Source organism: Prinia subflava, chromosome Z (genome assembly GCF_021018805.1).
Source record: "Prinia subflava isolate CZ2003 ecotype Zambia chromosome Z, Cam_Psub_1.2, whole genome shotgun sequence".
Taxonomy (NCBI): domain Eukaryota; kingdom Metazoa; phylum Chordata; class Aves; order Passeriformes; family Cisticolidae; genus Prinia; species Prinia subflava.
In genome coordinates this window covers 25,618,812-25,636,703 of record NC_086283.1, presented here as the reverse complement: position 1 = coordinate 25,636,703, position 17,892 = coordinate 25,618,812, and the positions used below count along the sequence as shown (strand labels likewise).

General features: G+C 40.8%; 1 protein-coding gene across 1 annotated transcript; it reads right to left on the bottom strand.

The window, feature by feature from the left end:
- Nucleotides 1-1,968: 1,968 nt before the first annotated feature.
- On the bottom strand, nucleotides 1,969-17,842 carry COMMD5 (COMM domain containing 5). Its single transcript, XM_063421971.1, has 7 exons — nucleotides 17,659-17,842; nucleotides 15,472-15,632; nucleotides 14,775-14,803; nucleotides 11,014-11,064; nucleotides 6,858-6,953; nucleotides 5,115-5,190; nucleotides 1,969-2,485 (listed from the first exon to the last, which is right to left on the bottom strand). Exons 1-7 carry the CDS (start codon nucleotides 17,798-17,800, stop codon nucleotides 2,384-2,386), a joined length of 657 nt encoding a protein of 218 aa, XP_063278041.1. The 5' UTR covers nucleotides 17,801-17,842; the 3' UTR covers nucleotides 1,969-2,383.
- Between the last annotated feature and the right edge of the window lie 50 nt (nucleotides 17,843-17,892).

Here is a 17,892-nt window from a genome sequence, read left to right as displayed (position 1 = left end):
CTAAAAAACCTAACAACATTTTGAAGACTCTTATTTTAGCAAAACTGAGGAACTATCCACTATTCAGTCCCACTAGCCATTTTGGTGACAACTTCCGCTTTACTAATCTCTCAGGAAGAAAGGCCAAATTAATTCTTAAGTAAACAGGAATGAACACCCCAAATTTTCAAGCACACATCAGCATACATGGTAACCCTCCAATTACAGCAAACTGCTGCTTGATGTGTGGCAAGACAAACTCAAGACTAAGTGGTCCAGAGAACATGACAAATCCGGTCAAGAAGCCTTTCCATTTCTGGAGAACATGAGCAATTGCTGTTACAGAACCACCAAATTCTATATAGAAGGTATTCATGGATTCCTCTGCTTTGACCAATAAGAAATTACTTTGCAAATGCCTTGAGCATTTGGTCATTTTACCTCCATGCAGCAGAATTCTCCCTGTCTGAAATGACTTCACTTATGTTCAGCTGAGATACGTTTTCAGTTTGAAACAATGTTAACCTAAACCTAAGAAGGGAAATGTAACAAGGAACAAGGGACGTATCTTTTGTTTCACAGTCTGTGGTAATATAGAAGGAAGACGAACAAGCTTCATAGAGGAATTAACACAGTCTACAGTCCACTTGGAAGTTAAGACTAAGATGCAGTATGGATCAAAGCTGGAACTTATTGATGAGTCTGCTACAAAGCAAATGGAACATGAAGCTTTTGAACAATTTGAAATCCTGGCTAATGGTTTATTTGAAACTACAAGACATATTCTTGCACAGATTTTAAAAGCTTTCTAGACCACAGTTGTTCAGCTATCTTTAGATTGGTGTGGACTGCTGTCAAAGAAGTCTCTTCTTTAGAAGTAAGACAATAAGTCTTACTATGCCTGTTGTGATTTTTTAAATCCAAAAGGCAAGACATCCTTTCCCACACAAAGATCTGTGGGAGTGTAAAAGGCCTCTTTAATCCACAATTTTAATTTCAGGGAGTGAGGAAGATAAAGGCAAGTTCTGCAATCAAAACATGAAAGAGACAAGTATGGGTGGTATTACTGTGATAGAAACCCTGCAATTAGCTGGAATATGCCAATGCTTAACAGTAGCAGTGGCATGCGCTTTCTAAAGTACATCTGATTTCTGACAAACTGAGTTCTAGAGCCACAGCCTGCTCTGTTTGGGCAATTGTTCACTGCTTCTCTGTCTTTGCTGCTGGGGAAAATTCATTCAGGCAAGAAGTGAGGAATGTATCTGTTTTTGGCAAAGCTCTTAGGGACATACATGTGGTCCCACAGCATTTAAATGAGACTTAAAACATTAAGGGAAACATTTCACATTAAGGGAGTCCTCCCAAGGTAAACTCATGGGCCAATGGAGTAACTTAGAACAGATTATTCCAGTACAAAAAGAGGGACCTACAATGACCGTCCAGTCCAACTGCCCGAGCAACTCAGGAAACTTCAGCCCGTGCTTAACTTCATTTTCAGCCTGGGGGTTTGGATATTCTCTCACCTATGACTTCCATCCCAGAGGTTGTAGGAGCCCCTGCATCCTGGGGTTTGACCTGCACGATCGATAAGCTGTAGTGGGTTACAAGATCACTGCCTCTTGCTGCTCACCGCCACTGCAGGGCCAGAGGTTTCTGCCTAGTCATGTCAGCTGACTTCATGGAATCAAACACACAGGCAACACATGAAACAAGAGGCTGGCATTTCCAGTTACAAAATGATGAGATTACTGCAATTTAGCCCATTCTGATTAACCAGCTAAAGGAATACATTTCACCTTTCCACTGCAGTAATTCCACGGAGTTAGTCCTGGAAGCCCAGGTAATATTTCTTTCTTGATCCATAGAATTCAATTTTCTTCCAAATTAGCCTTTAAATATCCATAGCTAAACCTCAGTCACTTAGTAAGAAACAAGGCAACAATTTAATGCAAAACTCAAGATCAAATTTGTCATACTAGAAGGCAGGAGTGGGTTTGTTATTTTATTTTTTATTTGAAATATTACAGAGCTTTTTAATGATACATACACATTGATAGGGCTTCCGATAGCACACTTTAAAAAAATTAGTTATGAATCATAATCAGAAATAAGTGACTCTTACATCTATTAAGAGAGTTATTTAAAAAGAAGTTTTGATGAATCATGCAAAAATGTTCACAAACAGCGTTATACTTTTTCATAGATAAATGCTTTGTTTTTCCTAAGTCTTACAAAAAGAGCATGTGCTTTTAACACTTGAATTGAAAAAAAAATATTTACAGCAGATATCATAAATGCCACCTTGAAGTTCATAGAGGCAAAGTGGTGATGGTCCCCTGTTTTGCATTCACAAAACATACTGATGGTTTCAGATCTCTTCCATAAACTCTCAATCTAAAATTGTTCAGTCTTGGATCTTCAGTATACTTCTCTTCTCCAAATCATTCATTTCCTTCAGTATAAGGGCAACATTGTATCTCAGTTCTTGAAACTTTCCAACTGGTACCTGAAACAGAATACTCAGGTAAGAAAACATAAGACATCTCAAGATGTCTCAGGCACGCCTATGGGATATGGAATATTCTGCAGTGTAAAACCAATCTCTCTTAAAATACTTACTTTTTGCAGGCTTAAGACAAAGGATTTAAGGTTAATAAAATTCAGTTAATTCAACTAAATCCACGTGAAAAAGGAGAATGGGAAAAAAACAGAAATAACACCTACATGGTACATTTTCTGTACTGCCCAATAAGAGAAAGGACATACTCAAGGATGTAAACTGAGAGCTGCTTGGGTGATATAAAAGTCATGGACTGGAAGGAAAGATGTCTGGAAGGTCATGGAGACTACAGAATTCTCAAGCACCAAATTCAAGATATTCTGTTTGTCCAAACTTGCAAGAGAAAGGAATTGAGACTTAAGGAAGAGACTTGACAGCAACCTCAAGAGCAAACGGCACTAGGCACTACATGTGGAAGGCAAAAGATTCAGGGTTAAACAAACAAAGCATTTTCAACTGTGCAGGAGACTCGTGGGCTCTCCTTTACCATTTCAAGCCTGAGAAGCCAAGTGGACTGAAATCTTATCTATGAAGACTGAGAACCCCAGCCAAGTGCAGGAACAGACTGGTGACACAGACTGGTGACAGTGCACGAACACATGCTCACACGAGTGCCCAGTGCAGTCTGGCTGGCCCCACACAGTCTGCACAGCACTGCCTAATTTACTCCTGTGATTGCACTGAAGACAGCAATTTTGGCAGAGACCCTGGTCATTCTTCTGCCCACTGTGGCACAGATATCAATTATATGAGAGGAATCCAACATTTCATTTGCATTTTCCACATACATCAGAAATGCATAAAGAGGCACCACATCCTTTTCACTTTTGACATACATACAAGCCCCAAAATGCTGCAATTCCCACTGGTTAAAAAAAAAAAAACAACAAAACAAACTACTTCAGTCAGAAGTCACACTGTTATTAAAATAACAAACGGAGACCAAAGAGTGTAACTTCTCCCTGTGCTATACACATTTCAAAACTGTTCACAACAGAACTATTTTCTGGACTTGCCATCTTACATAAGCCTTGTTAGGTAGCAGGACATTGTGAACACATTCAAATAAAGGAACACTGAAGATCTGAGGACTATATTTACTTGCATATGGTACCTTGAACCGAAACACAAGTTAATCTCAAACAGCTACTAACTGTGAGAAGACCACTCATCAGATACAGAAATCCTGTTTGCAGTCACACCCTTGGAATTCAGATCCAAGCTGCAGCAACAGCAAAGAGCTGATTCTAAGAGCAGTACACTGTTTGGTATCAGATGTCTGCACTCCTGCATCTGCTGGACAAACACATCTCCACTGCAGAATAACAAAGGGTCTTCCACAGACTCACAATGACAAAAAAAGCAAAAGAACCAAAAAAACCGCAAACCCAAAACACACCCACCACACCCACACAAACAAAACAAAACAAAAAGCAACCAAACAAAACCCCCCAAACCCTCCAAAAAACCAACCAACCAAAAATCCAAACCAAACAAACCCTAAAATGAAGCCAAAAGAGTCAGAAACAATGGCACCAAGACCAACACTTGACATTATATGCCTGGAAAGAAAGTGGGAATAGAGTATAAACTACATTTTATTCTCACAAGTGAAACTTATCCTGTTGTAAAGGGTTAACCTGAAGTCCACGGCATCATTTAAGTTCCATGGAGGTCCTCAAATACAGTGTATGGGATGCTCTGAGCTGGACTGTCCAAAGGGGTAAATTTGATCTCCCATGAAGTGACACCCTCAACAGTTTGCAATGCTGAACAGAATTTATGCCTTCCTCAACAGATGCTTTCTTGCAAAACAATTTAACAGTAAAATCAGTCCATCTCTTTTAACCCACAGGGCTTTGGTGCTTCTTCCAGATTACTGCTAATGAGAGAAGTGAAGCCAAAATCTATACAGAGTTCAAATGTTACAATGCCTGCTGTACACTGAATTTCTGTATGCACCACCATGTTATTTATAGAACAAATAGTATTCCTTTTCAAAGGTTAAAATTATGGAAGAGTTTATGCCATCTTCTGGCAAGCCTTTAGGTACAGTGTGATAAATACTGCCACTGACTAATCCTGTAACAAGCAAAGAGGATTTTTTAACTTTCTAGCAGCCAGAACAGTTCTGAAGAAAAAGAATAAAACTACCTCTGCCACAGAAAAGAATGTTACCATTCTCTTGGAGAAGGTTTAGAAGTGTAGCATACCTTATATAAACTACCCTAGTAATTTTCCTGCCCTCAAGAGTCACCATTAAGTCTGAAGGTTACAGTTCTTAACAACCCCATAACTTTTAATCAAACCAGATATTATGTAATAGTACTTCCCAGTAATTAATATTCTTCTAATGAACTGCAGTTCAGCAGAACACAGAACAAGGTATGAAATTATTTTGATTGGTATTTCATTAAATATTTTATGTGGCTACACTGAACATGAAGGATTCCAAAGCAAAGAACCAATGGTAACAAATAGTTTACAAAAGCTTTAGTATTTTAACTAATAATTCAACTTTCTAAATACAACTAGAAGTGATTTCTTTACTATTTATTATGGCAACCAGACTTACTTCAAAGCGATGAGCTGTCCCATCTGAAAGCTTCATCATCATCAGAATGGATGGCTGGAGTGCACGGGCCAGTGAACTGAAATTATTTACATCATTAGTATTACAGCAGTAGACATCAGCAGTGTGATGAGTACAGCATTGCACATCAACAATTTTAGATGTTCATGTAGGTTTAACACGGAACATGAGTAATTTCAGTCACAGAGTCTGGCTGGAAACTCATGAACACAACAGTTCTGTCCAATTTACCTCAGTATTGAGACTTAACATTTCATTAATAGTTTAGTAACTGCAAGTTTAGGAGCATTTTCATTTTTACGTAATTGGTTTAGTGGAACTATGATAGGGATAAGAGCTGACCAAGTATTAATAATAATGGACAGTTTTCTTATGCAGTTTACCATGTTGAATTAATCATTTCCGTCCCTTTGTATGTTCAACTGCCACCTCATTTGGGGAATCAACCTCTTCCAGGCTTCATCCTAAATTTGTGTGTTATTTTATTTGATGACCCAAAGAAGGGAAATGAGTCATTCTTGTGCAGCTTCCATAACTGACACTGCCAAAGCCTGCTCAGGTACAGACAGGCACTACAGCCCAAAGCTGCCATACCTCCCTGCAAAGGCTGTTGCTGGATGATAAACAAGAAATCCCAGAGGGAAGATTAACAGAAAACAAAACTAAAAGGAAGGAAAACAAAAACTGGTGATGTATTGCTCCTGTGTTGTTTGGAAAACAAATCATATGATTTGCTTTCAGCTTGCAAGCACTGTGCCTGAGGATGTTTATCTGGACATTTTGCTCTCTTATCAGTATAGATTCCTTTTCTACAGAGTGATACCTGTCTGATGCTTACAGCACTACTCATCAGAAAGTCACCTCAACTAGTACCTTGTGGCCATTCCAATTTTCTCTAAGGAGCCTTTTTTCTTGATTTCAGGAAGCAATCCCTGATCAGCCATGGGCCTCTCTAGCAGCAAAGAGCATTCTCTCCCAGATGCAGATATTCAGACATGCAACTTGAAGTCAGTCATGCTAACAATTTACACTACTAACAAAGACTGGATCACCTAATTTCTTTCAGCTTGATCTGTCCTGGTTAGAACTAAACAGTGACCAAACAGCACAGGCAACAGTTTTCTGTTTCCTTTTGGCTCCAGTCAAAGATCCATCCCCCCATGCTGTTGTTGTGGCAGATGGTAAGAAGCTGTTCACGGCAGGCACAGGCAGCATGATCTCAAAGGCTTTTACTCCTATTGTGGAAGAAACTAGGAGGTAATTCAATGACCCTTTACATATGGCAATGTAAAGGTGCTGTCCTGAAACCTCTCTGCAGAAGCAGAGTACAACCAACAAACGATGGTCTGCTTGAGAACCTAAATAGATGAATATGAATACTCTCCCCTGTTCCAGTAAAGCTAAGAGCTTGCCTAGCTGCTTGAGGCTCAGTCTGACTAACTTACATCATCACCAGGACCTGTGGATTTGTGTCATTGTACATGTAATTTTTTATTAAATTTTAAAATAAGAGACTCAAACCTTGAGTGAAATGTTACCAGCAGTAAAGTGTGTATACACTGACTTCTACATTGTTCAGAAAATTCCACCTGTATCTTACTGTTTAATGCTACCTGCCAATCCCTAAAGCAAGGCACATTTTGACCCCATTAAAATATTTAAGCAGCACAAGAAATCGGTTTAATCTTGGGGAATTCCAGGGATGTGCATGATTCTCTTTTATACCTGGTGGATATAGCTACATCCACTCTCCACTTGAAGTCCTGGATACTTGGTAGCCGACTTCTTTGTATCAGAGCTGTGCCTTCAGAAGTGGGACGCCTGCAGAGTGAATCAGAAATAAGAGACTGGAATGTAAAATTCACACAAGAAGAAACAATCTAAAGAGAAAATAGTATTCCTCAGTACAAACACCTGTCTGGAATTTGTTTCTCTCCCACATCTGTCCTCACTTAAAGAGGTCTGAATAACTGGAGTTTTTGTGGATTTAAGACAGCTGTGCTCAGATTATCCCCTTTTTCTATGCTTAACTATGGTCCATGTTGAAAAAAGAGACCAAGTGACTGTAATTCTAGTAAACTGATGTCCCTATAAAGTTTAGTAAGAGTCACTGTGGTGGCTGGCATACCTATTATTTCAATTATATGCAACTGTGAGGCATAGAATGGGACCTGCAAATATATTTTTACCTTCATGCAAATCCAACATGAACAAGCAAGCAGAGACAACACAGATGACTTAGGCAAAACAGTTGCATAAGGTCTTATGTTCTTCTTCAGCAAAAACCATCTAGTATTGGCAAGCAGCGATGTTTTAAAACATAGTAATATTACTGTATTGAGTGTATTTTGAAGCATACTTTTAAAACCCCACAGTGGTTCTTGTTGATCCAACATAATTTACAAACTTTAAGTTCCTTACGTAATGTTCACTGTCAACCCCAGCTCAGCCCTCAAGATTTTTCCTAGTCTAATGTGTAAGAAGCCAAGCATTTTGTTTGTTACTTATATTACAGGAAGAATCAGGCTGATTAAGCCCTAGTTTATTCCTGTACAGAAATACAGTTAACAGCAATTAAACTTCAGATGATTGACAATTTAAAAAATTTTAACAGCATCCTAAGTTCTGGATAACTAAGCAATAAATCTCACACAAAAACATAACAACCATTCATTTTTAGGTACATATGCAGAAATAATTTCAGAATGAGGTCACTAAGCTGGTTCATTCAGGAACTGGACTTCTGGACTTTGTGTTGCTTTTTCTTTTTCTTTTTTTTTCTCTAAGCATCCACATGTCCCTGGAATTTATTTATCGTACATTTCAAGGCTACTCCAATACTTCCACTAAGGGCAGGATAAGAAACATGACATCCTTTATCCATGGTGCTAGACATAATCTAAATACAGACTTTGCATCAGAAAGGAATCCTTTCTGAACAAATCAAGTACTTTAGGAATGGCAGTCTAATATCACTACTCAGATTCTTGTGTGCAAGTTAGCCGGACCTTTAGAATCTGCCCAGAAAGATTAACGACACGATAAGGTACATGGGACTCACAGGCTGAGATCCTCCAAGTGTCCTGCATTTTGCAAAGGAGATATAAGAAAGAATTTATCTCTTTGGTGGTGGGGGGGGTTTGGGTGGTGTCAGAAGTGACACACATTCCTAATAGCATTGTAAAGGAATGAGCAAAAAAAGTAGATCAGCTGGTTCTTACTCACTATCTACTCCTGGACAGGAAGTAGGTCACCACAGCTGGGCGCAGCCATGAGAAGCTGGAGTCTAGTACAGTCATTAGCAGGATTAAACAATAAGAACAGGCCTTTCCCTCAGTGGAGAGTTGCTGCCAGAGTATTGCTTAAGTTGGAGACTCCCTAAAAATAGCCACACTGCTACAGTTTCCTTAAGACATGTAAACTCCCCTCAGTGGAAATCAGTCCATTCAGTGCAGCACCAGCACTCTGGGGGAAGAAAGGAGTTTTAAAAACAGAGATACTCTACTTAGCAGTGGTGGGAAAGGTCAGAAGTGGTGACCTCCCAAACAGAGGGGAAGCTTCTGAACACCGTTGAGATATGGCATTTCTGTGGTCAAAAACAAAGCTTTATTTCTGGTCAGGACTGCACTTCTGCACCATTCTCCCAGGAAGAGTCACAGCTTTTATAGCTTAGTTTAAGCTCCTGTCAGGACCTTCTCAGCTTGGACAAGACCATAATGGAAACTGCAACAATCCTGTAAAGATGACAGAATGTGCATAGTGGCCAGCATGCATACAGAAATTACACAGGTGTGTAATCAAGCCATTGATTTCTGAGAGGAATAGCAAAATGGAGCAGAAAAGACTCAATGAATCTTACATCCAAACCCTATAGTCTATAATTACATTCTGTAAACACTTTGTGCCAGCAGCTGCAATATACTGTCAGGACATTGTGCAGAAGGCAGAAGTCAGAACAAGCAGAAGACCATGGATTGGGTAGAGACCATCCTAGAGACAATCCAAGCTATGGTGGAAAGGATGATACACCTGGTGACAAGAACATTACCTGCTAAAGGACCCAACTTGAAAATGAAAGATTAGAGAATTTGGAGCAGCAGCTGATCTACCAATATCAAAACTAAAGACAAATTCTGGATGGTTCCCTATGCATATAACAAGTCCTGTCTAGCAGGCCACTGAACTGGAAGGCTGAACAAACTTGTATGTGTGAAACGCTGACAAACAGGACACAGAATGCACCCTCCTGGTAGAAACTAAACTTACACTATTAAAAAAAAAAAGAAAAAAAAGAAAAAAAGAAAAAAGTAGTAAATTTATTATAAACATTCAGAGAGGGGGAAGGTAGTGTTATCCTCTCCCTTAGAAAACAGTTTTAATTTCATGTAGTTATTTGATGGTGTCAATGTGGCATGTTTTTCTTTCAGTCTACATAGCTTGGTGGAACTGTGGGGACACAAATACAAATGCCAATCACTTTAGAGCTGTTGTTTAGTGAAAAGGACTCCAAAAATAAGATCACAGGAGAAGTATTAAAAATGGATTTTTCTGGGTTATCTAGCTCATACTGAATTACTGAATTTTTGATCACATGCTAATGCATGTCTTACCATCACAAACATATATATTTACAACTCAATACGCATATGTATGATTCAGTGTTACATTTAAGATTGTAGAAGCAGATCTGTCTAAAAATCAAACCTGAGGTGTTCTTCTCTGGTCTCAAAACACAGAGCAAGATTACACTGGATAATCACAGCTTTCAAAGTAAGAAAAAGCTAAATTTTCCAGCATCGTGATTTCACAGTAGAAAACAGACAATCATGCATGCTTCAAATTACATCTAAATTTATCTTCTTTCCCTACTGCAAACAATATTTCCACTTTGCAACCATGAATTTTGCATTCTTAACACCTATAATTCAAACAGAAGAGCAAAGAAAAGATGAGAAGACTGAATTTATTTTTACTCCAAGAACCTTTAGCTTTAAGCCAAGATCTTAATCAAAGAAATGAAAAATATTTTTAGCTCTGGTAGCACAACTCAGACCCTTGAGGGTAACTGAAAAACCACAACTATGATTATTTGGTTTCCATGCAGAGAAACTGGAGCAGCATTAGGTTAATTATGTTATGTGCTGAGTGACCTCAAGTTTCAAGAAGGAAAATCAGAATCATAGAGTATCCTGAGTTGGAAGGGGCCCACAATGATCATCAGAGTCCAACTTCTGGCCCTTCACAAGTTTGTATATTCAAAATGCTCAAGATTTTGAATTTCTAGATGTAGAATAGGCTAAATATGGTTGAGCAGAGAAACTTCTAGAAAAAGGGAATCCCAAGAATGGACAAAGAAGACAGGCTGTTAGAACCTACCCTAGAGTTACTGAGGAATGTCTCTTAAAAAGTGAATTACAACTGGCAGAGCACTTGATGTCTCATATGTGTTGTCATCAAGTCTCAGTGTGAATTCCCAACTGAACTGTACATAAGGACTTGAGAAATGCTATCTGAGAAAGCTGCCATGAACCAGAGCATGTAGAGGGCTTATGTAGCCTGCCTCTTTTGCTGTAACTTGCTAATGGAAACGATGGCAAAAGTGAGTAATTCTGCACTGCAGTTTTCATCTGTAGGTATTGATCCACCTCACAGTCTATAGAACATTATAAAAACTGAGGAACACAGAAAAACTGAAAATTGGCAAGAAAGCTACTTAATGCATGTATTGCATGTATGATGGACATCATACTGTGCGAATCAAAATAATGGGACAGTCTTGGTCTCATTAATTTGGAAAATATTGCTGTTCCTTCAATGCACCAAGTATCTGTGTCACCAGAGCTCTGTGCAGCCCTACTGCCTGCACAATGAAGACACTAACCTGTTACCAAAGACTACACTGGAAAAGTCCACAATGAAGTCTTCTGGTATTCTGAAAGAGAAGAGCAAGACAAAACAGTTAGGGTTTTGTTGTAACCAAACCAGTTATATGGCCTTATCTGAAAAAACCCTAAATCTTATTACAGATCACAAAAGATGTGTCTCAATTTTCCATCTTCCATTGCCTAAAATTGCCAGCTCTTACATAAGAACTTCAGTATTGATTCAGTCAGGGCTCTCAAAAGGTCAACCTATGTTTATATATGAAGAACCCTAAAAACTGTACTACATCTTCCTGTCCTGCCTTGTATGGCAACAGCAGATTTCAAAGGAACCCAGTATTTGCTTAACTTCTCTCAGTAAAGCCAAGAAAAATTTTATTGATGGCTCTGACAAGTGTAGAAGGCAGGCCAACAATGCATGCTTTCAAAAAAACAAAACTTACACATTTCATTTTCACCTCAAGTGTAATGAAGACAGAAGGAATTGCCCCCTCAAATTTCAAAGAGATGCCCCTGTAGCCAAGGCTACTTACAAAAGGAGCATACACGGGGACTTGGCTGAAGACACTAACACACTCCCTCTACCCTACACCTCTCCACTCCTTCACCATTCCTCCAACATTGCTGTCGCCTTACAAACAAGCTACTGTTGATTCCCAGTTCAATAGATCAGGCTGTGAATGGCGAAGACCACAGTTACAGCAAACACTATCCATTCAGCTGTCTTTTCCACAGGGACAGTAACCTCCTACAGAGAGGCAGGTTGGACAAATGGGAGAAGTCACTACTGCTGCTGCTGCAGTTAAATCCAGCACTCACCATGAATCAGTGCTCAGAGACATTATTCACCAGTGGCTTGAGACACACAGCAGTATATCAAAGAAAAATCAAAGCAAACAAGGAAGAGCTTACAGTGTTTAATGACCTAAAGAGCTTACAGTGCCTAATGACCAGAGAAAAAATAACTCATCAACTCATGCAGCAGGAAGATGAAACAGCAGTTACTACAGCTTGAATTTATAAAGAAAGAAGTAGGGTTAAACCACATTTTAAAATAGTGCTTGGATAAAAGGAAATTCATTTTAGCAAGCACAGTGCTTTTTTGGCTGCAAGAGTCTGTCTTTCAGAAGAGACAAGACTATTTCTGCAAACATTACTTACATTTTCATGCAAGGGTATCATTTAGCCCATCCTGACACTGACTGGATATCCTGACTATGTAGTGGAATAGTTGGAGACAGGGAGCTGTGGTACGATTATGACAACACCTACCACAACACTTGTTTGACCCCAGAGCATTACTAAAACAGAAGCGTTAATATTACCTTTGAGTTTGCATTATTTTTGCTGTGCAGTCAATAATTTTGCTGCAAATTCTGTTCCCGGCTCAAGCAGCACACATGAGGCCAGTAACACACGACACAGATAAGACAGAACATGGCACAGTTCAGCCTGAACTACAGATGGCAATCACTTGTCAGTGGAACATTCTGAGGAAGGGATTCAAAGGGCAAGAAATGTGTGAAGAATGTTTCAATCCCATGTTATTTGCCTGAGTCATAAAATTATTAAATAATCTGTAAGTGGAGGAGAAAAAAACACCCACAATTTCGTGTGAATTTATTCCCACTCTTTCAGCCACTCAGGCTAAGAAATAGGGAATTGCAACTCTTTAAACTAGTAATATTGATCTAGTTAATCAGATGTGGGCATGTATTCCAGCCTCTCTCTTCATCTAAGCCAGAAGCCAAGATCGGGTACCTCACCAGAAAACTGGGAATTACAAGATACTATATGGGCAGAATTAGCTCAAGCTTCAGCTTCGCCGAAAGAAACAAAACAGAATGCAAGAAGTGTTACAAAAAAAGGTTATATGGCACAGAATTCAAACCTTTTAAAGGAAGACAGAACAAAAAGGAGGGCTATAGGCCCTTTTTCTGCCTTAAAAGACAAAATACCTGCCCAAACACTGGATGCCAATAATGCCAAGACATCACTGTTCAACCAATGTCATGTTCTTCGTGGTCTTGATCATAGGATGGCCACTGCAGCAGGCTGTGTCTGAATGTAATTAGTAAGTGCTTTGAAAACAAGCAAGTACTTCATCTCCAAACCCAAGCCCATTGGGAAACGTAGGAAATTATATTTCCCAGAGGAACTAAACGTGTTAAAGGTGCTTGAGAGTAGAATAAGCTGCTCAGTCTTCTAAAAGTTTAGCCACAAGCTGAAGAGAGCTACTCACAGGAAATAAGACTGTCAGAGATGGAAGTTAGGAAGAGTCCCAGTGCTGTGAGAATAATGGGAGCATAGCAGCAACTAGCAGCACATAAAACACTCGAGTCTGTAAGCAGCACAAATGCAGTTACCTAACTATCGCTGCTAGATTAGCCACATTAACCAGAACAATAACATATACAGATGTATCAAGATATAAAAGATATAAAAAAGATCATCCAGACTGCAAAGTATCCAGACTGGAAAGCGTCTCAGTAAAATGTATGAATAAATTATTAAGTGAGAAAAAAACCCCAAGTACAAAAGCGTAAGTCATTAAAGTGTGGTCAGGGACAGGGACAGGGACCTGCGAGTCTGCATTTCTAGACACAGCCAGCCCGGAGAGTGACTTCTGACACTCCTATACCAACTTTCTGCACTGCTCAGAAGAATACTCACCCAGCCCCAGAGGATTTGGCACAGAGCTTTTAATATTCTGTTATTCCATAATCAAACTTGGCACATTCTGTGTGCACCTCAAAAAACACCAGCTCCCACTGGGTCAAAAGTAATACGTCAGTTTCTCACTGACCTACTTTAACCTGGGTGTGAACTCCATGACATGGCAGATGCGGCAGCTTGCATTTGAGCTCTCAAGACAAAAGGCAGACAGAACTCCAGCACTGAGCTGCAGAAAAAATTGTATCAACTTGCAAGGCACCTTTCACTATGGCCCAAATGGCATCTTTCATTGGTTACACCTGGGTTACATCTGCAGTTTTAGTTTGCCTGAAATTGCTCATAAAGAAACATCTATTTCTCCTAGGTAGGAGAATATTAAAGAATGAGAATATTAAAGAATGTGTGAAAATAATGTTTCAAAATAATTAAGCCTTGATGCAGAGGTTTCAAACAGAAGTAAACATCAACTGCTGTTGTTCTCTCATTGCTACTGACTACAGAAATAAGGGAAAACCTATAAATATGACCAGCACCTCATATCTAGCTTTTAAGATATGATCCCTTCAGAGACACTCATGGCAGACTGATACAGATTTTGGCAAAGGCTGTAACAAAGGTCATGATTTCTTGGGTAATGGGCAGGAGAAATCATAACTGAACATGGTGGTAGGGTTTCACAAGCATTATATCATTGACCTCTCAAAGAAGGAAAGAAGTAGGGCAGTTCTTAGCTTCTGAAACGCTACCACTGTCTTACCAAACACTTAAAAAAATATTGCAGGGCAAGGTGGGGATGGCAGAGAGAAGGTCACTCATATTTGCATAAACTACATTACAGACTAAATCAGACCATTCTCCCCAGCAGGTGAAATAAAACTGCTCATGCTCAGTGCTAAATCAAGTCTTACACAACACCTGTTTTTTTCCTCTGGCTTTGCGTGACGTTTGGCAACAGATGCATTATGAGGTATTTACAGGTAATTTTTATAACAACTTTTTTGTGTAAAAAAGTTAATTTGGGGAAGCAGTTATATAAAAGTCATGAAGAAACAAACACTAAAAGAACTGGTGTAAACAGACATACCTGAGCTCCTTCAGGTCTTCTTTAAAAACCTAAAAAGACAAGGAAGATGAAATTTTACATTATATAGCCTTAAATGATAATTTCTTACCTACTGAAACAGTAGTGGTTACTTAACTGGTATCTCTCCCCCAAAATTTTAGACTTGAGTGCCACTAGTTTTGAAATGACTGGTAATATTTTTGGAAGTGTTCAATCAAGTTGTGATTTAAAGACCTAAATATCTTGGAAGCCTTTATTTTTCAAAACAATGTCTCTGCTACTTCTTTTTACTCAGAAACATTCTTCTTTTAGAGTAACTATGTGCCCTTATTCCCAAATATGGTTTGCAGTAACTTGCTTAAACTATGACAAGAAAAAGGAAATGGCAAAAGATAAGGTCTGAATATTAAAAAGATGCTTCCACTACTTTTCCTGCAATATGGGAGCTTTCCATATTAAAAAATAAATTTGTACATTTGAAGCTGGATCTTAAACAAGAGGTACTGGAAACCCAGAAGTGGTTCACTCACATCCAAATTCCACTGTATTGTTCTGGTCACAAGACCCTTCCTTCCTCTATGGCAGAAATACAAACAGAGAAGGCAAACAAAAAAGAGAGAAATTATAAGCTTCCCACCCAGGAAATGAGATTGAGATGGTGACTTGTGTCTGACACAGCTTTTACGTCATCAGGGTTCCAAGTACTCCCAGAACTTACTTCTTGTTTGAAAGTTGATAAGGGGAGTCTCAGTGCTTCTTGGAGGAGGGTGTACATGCCAGAAATGAGGAAAGCAAGTTGCTCTTCTGAGAGATTAGCACTTTCTGCAATCAGCCTGACAGATTCCTTGCAGTCTTTTCCTTCCAATGCATTGACAGTGACTGTGAATAAGAAAGCAAAGCAAGATCCTTAATTTGTTCAGCTGTGTAGCTCTTGATTTTGGTGGTCAAAGGTGCATTGAGAAAATTCTCACCACAAGGAGAAGCCTCGTAGACAAAAAATGAAATCAATCATTGAGACAGTGTACCAGAGCCTGCAATAACACTGGCTGGATAACTCTCAGGTACTGTTACATGCAGTTTTTACATGGTGAACTGACCAGGCACATTGATCCTGTATCTTATTTTTACATTAATCTTTGTTTAGCAATAGAGTAACAGCAACAGCCTCAAAAAACTAACCTGGTGCAAGTACAAGAGCACTGTAGATATATGGTGCTGAAATCCATTGTATCTTCAGAGATTACAAAACCTTCTGAGAAAAAACTGCAGCCCTGCAAACTGTGAGTCACAGGTCAGCAAAAGCAGACAGTGATGGGAGATTTGTGCCAGCTCTGCATAACCGGAGGGAGGCTGTGCCCACCCACTCCAGAGGGATCTGCGCTGGAATCACTGCCCTGGCTCCAGGCACTCTGAAGGACTGTCTGCCCCAGCTATGGTAGGAAGCATTTATTGCACATACAAAAGCAGGTGATAATTTACACCAAAATTAAACCCAGATATTCAGGCTTCCCTGGACTGATAAGGCTTTTCAGTCTCTATGTCCCTGCACTAGACAGCAAATATGGTTCAACATGTGTATTTACGTGTCCCACATACCTATATGCCTATACACAGCATTATCATTTCAAGTGTTACAAGAACCCCTGAATACATTGCTCGTTTCTGCTACTGTGCCACAACACTTTCAGAGACAAACCAGCTACCAGATGTTTTGAGTCCTTCAAATCAAAAAGAAAATCCCTGACAAGATGTTAGCTCAGAGAACACACCAGGGTCATACCATGCTGGGCAGCAGCTACTCTCCAGCAAGCCGTGCTTTCACTCTGCTAATCTATTCCATTATTCCATGATTGTTTTACATACACTAATTTACAAAACTGTGTAACTCTTGATTTTGATGGTCAAAGGTGCCTTGAGAAAATTCTCACCACAGGGAGAAGCCTCACAGACAAAAATGGAATCAGTAATTCGCAATCTTACAGCCTCAACCTCAAAGGACACCTGCACCTTGGGGTTGCTGTATTGTCTCCTGCAAGTTCTGTAGATGCCCTGACTGCTACACAACCTGACAGTGACTGGGGCTGCTGGCTGGCTCTGGGACACAGGGATGCGAGAGGAATGACTTTAACAGCACCCAGCTGACTTTGGGGGCCATCCACAGCTGTAGAACTCCTCAGAATTCTTCATTATCACAGGTTTCATAGAATTGTAGAATACATTAAATCAAGGCACTCATTTTATTTAAAGCTCAGCTCCAGCTTCCTGTCAGGAAAAGACATGGGAAGTGCCCCAGGAAGCTGCAGCCCTTCAGCTGTTGCAGAATCACAGAATGTTCCGAGCTGTAATGGACCCTGAAGGATCATCAAGTCCAACTCAGCCTGGCATAGGACACCCCAAGAATCCCGCCACGTGCCTGAGCGAATTGTCCCAACACTCCTTGAACTCCGTCCGGCTGGTCCTGCGATCACTTTCCTGTTCCACTGCCCAGCACCTTTTAGGGAAAGAACCTTTTCCTGATACCTGACCTGAAGTGCCCTGACACACCATTATGCTGTTCCCTCGTGTCACTGGTCGCCAGAGAGGGCATCAGCGTCTGTCTCTCCGCAGCCTCTCGTGAGGAAGTCGTAGCCAGCTTTGAGGTCTCCCTTCACGCCCCTGCAGGCCGAACTGACCTAGTGACCTCGGTCCGTATGGCTTTCCCCCTTCGGCCTTTCACCATATTCTTTGGTCTCCTTTGGAGGCTCTCTAATAGGTGTCCTTGCCTTCCCGTGAGGATCCACGGCTTCCTCGGGGAACGCGGCTCCCGCCCATGGGCTCTGGCTGGGAACCCCCCGCGCCCCTGTGCGGGGGCAGCGCGGCCCTTTCGCGCCGGGGCGGCGCCCCGCGGGCCCCGCACGGGCCCTACCTTTGAGGAGCCGCCGGAAGGTCTCCCTGCCCACGTCCTGCACGCCCCGGGCCATGGCCTCCACCTCGGCCGGCACACGCGGGCCCAGGAAGCCGCGGCCGCCGCCGCCCTCGCCGAGCCCCTGCGCCGCCCCGGCCGCCATGGCCGCCGCCCGCCGCGCGCCCTCCCGGCGGCAGGGGGCGCTGTGGGGGCGCGGCGCCGGAAGGAGCGGCGGGGAGCGCGCGGCGCGTCCCG

Coding starts and splice junctions, on each gene's coding strand:
- COMMD5 (XM_063421971.1), bottom strand. CDS start 17,800: ATGGCGGCCGGGGCGGCGCAGGGGCTCGGCGAGGGCGGCGGCGGCCGC. Junction 14,804..15,471: donor TATCAACTTTCAAACAAGAA/GTAAGTTCTGGG, acceptor TTGTCTTTTTAG/GTTTTTAAAGAAGACCTGAA. Junction 2,486..5,114: donor GGACAGCTCATCGCTTTGAA/GTAAGTCTGGTT, acceptor ATTCTGTTTCAG/GTACCAGTTGGAAAGTTTCA.